Source organism: Echinops telfairi, unplaced genomic scaffold, assembly GCF_000313985.2.
Source record: "Echinops telfairi isolate 266 unplaced genomic scaffold, ASM31398v2 ScPeMD7_18;HRSCAF=68, whole genome shotgun sequence".
NCBI lineage: Eukaryota > Metazoa > Chordata > Mammalia > Afrosoricida > Tenrecidae > Echinops > Echinops telfairi.
This window is the reverse complement of record NW_022103915.1, coordinates 46,948,017-46,950,073: the sequence shown is the minus strand read 5'-3', so window position 1 is coordinate 46,950,073 and position 2,057 is coordinate 46,948,017. Positions and strand designations below refer to the sequence as shown.

Here is a 2,057-nt window from a genome sequence, read left to right as displayed (position 1 = left end):
ACCCGCTTTGTCTTCAGCGGTTGTGTCGGGAAGGTGAGCATCATAGAATGCCAATTTACTAGAAGAAAGTATTTTTGTGTTGAGGGAGTACTTGAGTGGAGGCCCAATGTCCTTCTGCTACCTTAATACTAAACCTATAAATGTAGGCTCATAGATCTATTTCCCCGTGTATGCTTGTTTTTAAGTGAGATGTGGATCCAGTCTACACCTAGGTTAGATTCTCTGGGTCCTAGGGGAGACATCCAGACTTCTTAGCCTCCGGTAAAGGTATTCCAAGTCACTACCAGCCCACCTCTCCGAGCTGACCTCTGGGGTCTGGCTGACTTCCCTTGAAACGTGCCTGTGTTCCTGCACTCTTCCCTGTTGCGGAAGTGTGTTTCCTCTGTCCTTTCAACTCTTGAAGGGCCATTTCATGTTCCACATTTTTCAGCCCACACCCCATCTTTTTTGCCCCCTCAAAATCTATAAAAGTTATCCATGGGCATGTGCTCAGTGTAAATTAATAATAATGATAAAATGCATAAAAGAATCTTCCCTTTTTTTCACTCTTGCCTGTCCCCCTTCTCAGAGTTACACATAAATGATCTAGGTTTCTGTGCGAAGTTGATTTGAAAAGACATAACGACATCATGCTGTATGCATTGTTCTTTGATTTGCTTATGACCTTGGAATAGTGTCACTTTGAACTTCTTCCAAGACCGTGCCTATGGCTGTAACTTTTTAGGACTATACAAATAACTCGGTGAAATCATTTTTTTTTTGAAATTTAAAGGTGTGAAGGGAAACGAAAAGTTATCCGATTCCATATTGTCTTGGAGATTACTGCTTCTCACTTTTTCTTGCATCTATTCATAAATGATACATCTGAGGGATATAAAAAAAATTTCAAGGAAAAATGAAATTAAAGATAATGGAATGCTTTGAAGCCCTTTAAGAAGTGCACTCCTATAGCATATGACACATACATTGTATGCCTATCATTTAGTCCCTTGAAGGTTTTTTCTACCCACAGGTATCTTGTTCTTCCTAATGAGTACCTAGAACTCTATTATGTGAATATACCGTCATTTTTTTTTAAACCATTTCCCTATTGGTGAACTCATTTGAACTTTGCTGTTTGAAGCTCTCTGGCCCATTTAGCTCATGTTGGTCCCTCTTTCTTTGTTAGGAGTTTAAATTATTCAATATCATAAGCATTTGCTGAGTGGCTCCGTTCTTCCTGGCACTGTACAGGGCATTAGAGGCACAAGATCGCTTGATGCGCAGTCCCTCCCCTTGAGTTCTTAGTGTAACGGGGAGACGCATCCATAAATAACTTAGGGTGTGACACGTGTTGGAACCGATCTATATGTCTTAGCATACGTATATTATTAGTCCCATGGGGGGAAAGGCAAGGCAGAGAAATTAGAAATGGACTTTAAATGATGAGTAACAGATCCCCGAAGGGTCTCCAAGGGGACGAGGAAGAGAAGGTCATTCTTGCAGGCGGTCTAACGAGAACAAAGCAGATCAGCAGGAAAGAGCATGTGGTGTCCAAACATGGCCAGCAACCCAAAGCCGTCAGCGTTGATGCTGTGGGGGGGAGTGGCTGCGGTTCTGTGCTCTTTGCTCAGCAGTTGGCCATAGGAAGGGTTGAACAAGTGAACAGGAGATGTGCATGTCCTCTCTGCCCAACTAGATGCCACCCCCATTGCGGCTGGTCTTCCCTTGCTGCACAGGGTGCCCTTTCATGACTTAGCCTGAGATTGCTTTCTTTTAAACTTCTTGTCATCTCAGCTAACGTTCTTCACGGCTCTTTCCACAGGCTCTAGCCACGCCACGGACTAGAACAGCATTCAGCCATGGCCCCACGGAAGAGAGGCGGCCGGGGGATTTCGTTCATCTTTTGCTGTTTCCGGAACAATGATCACCCAGAAATCACGTATCGCCTGCGGAACAACAGCAGCTTTGCCCTGCAGACCATGGAGCCGGCACTGCCCATGCCCCCAGGGGAGGAGCTGGACGGCATGTTCACTGAACTGGTGGTGAGTCTCCTCTTTCCCGCCCATCGTGGGGAT

The 2,057-nt window shown here is 45.0% G+C and overlaps 1 protein-coding gene across 3 annotated transcripts in view; it reads left to right on the top strand.

Moving 5' to 3' along the window:
* The window catches only part of DAAM1 (dishevelled associated activator of morphogenesis 1), a 201,688-nt gene that overhangs the window by 70,207 nt on the left and 129,424 nt on the right, over nt 1-2,057 (top strand). For all 3 annotated transcript variants that reach the window (XM_004698617.2, XM_004698618.3, XM_045287755.1), the window contains exon 2: nt 1,805-2,024. In XM_004698617.2, the coding sequence (XP_004698674.1) occupies nt 1,842-2,024 (183 nt within the window). In that variant the 5' untranslated portion in view covers nt 1,805-1,841. The remainder of the gene's footprint in view (nt 1-1,804; nt 2,025-2,057) is intronic.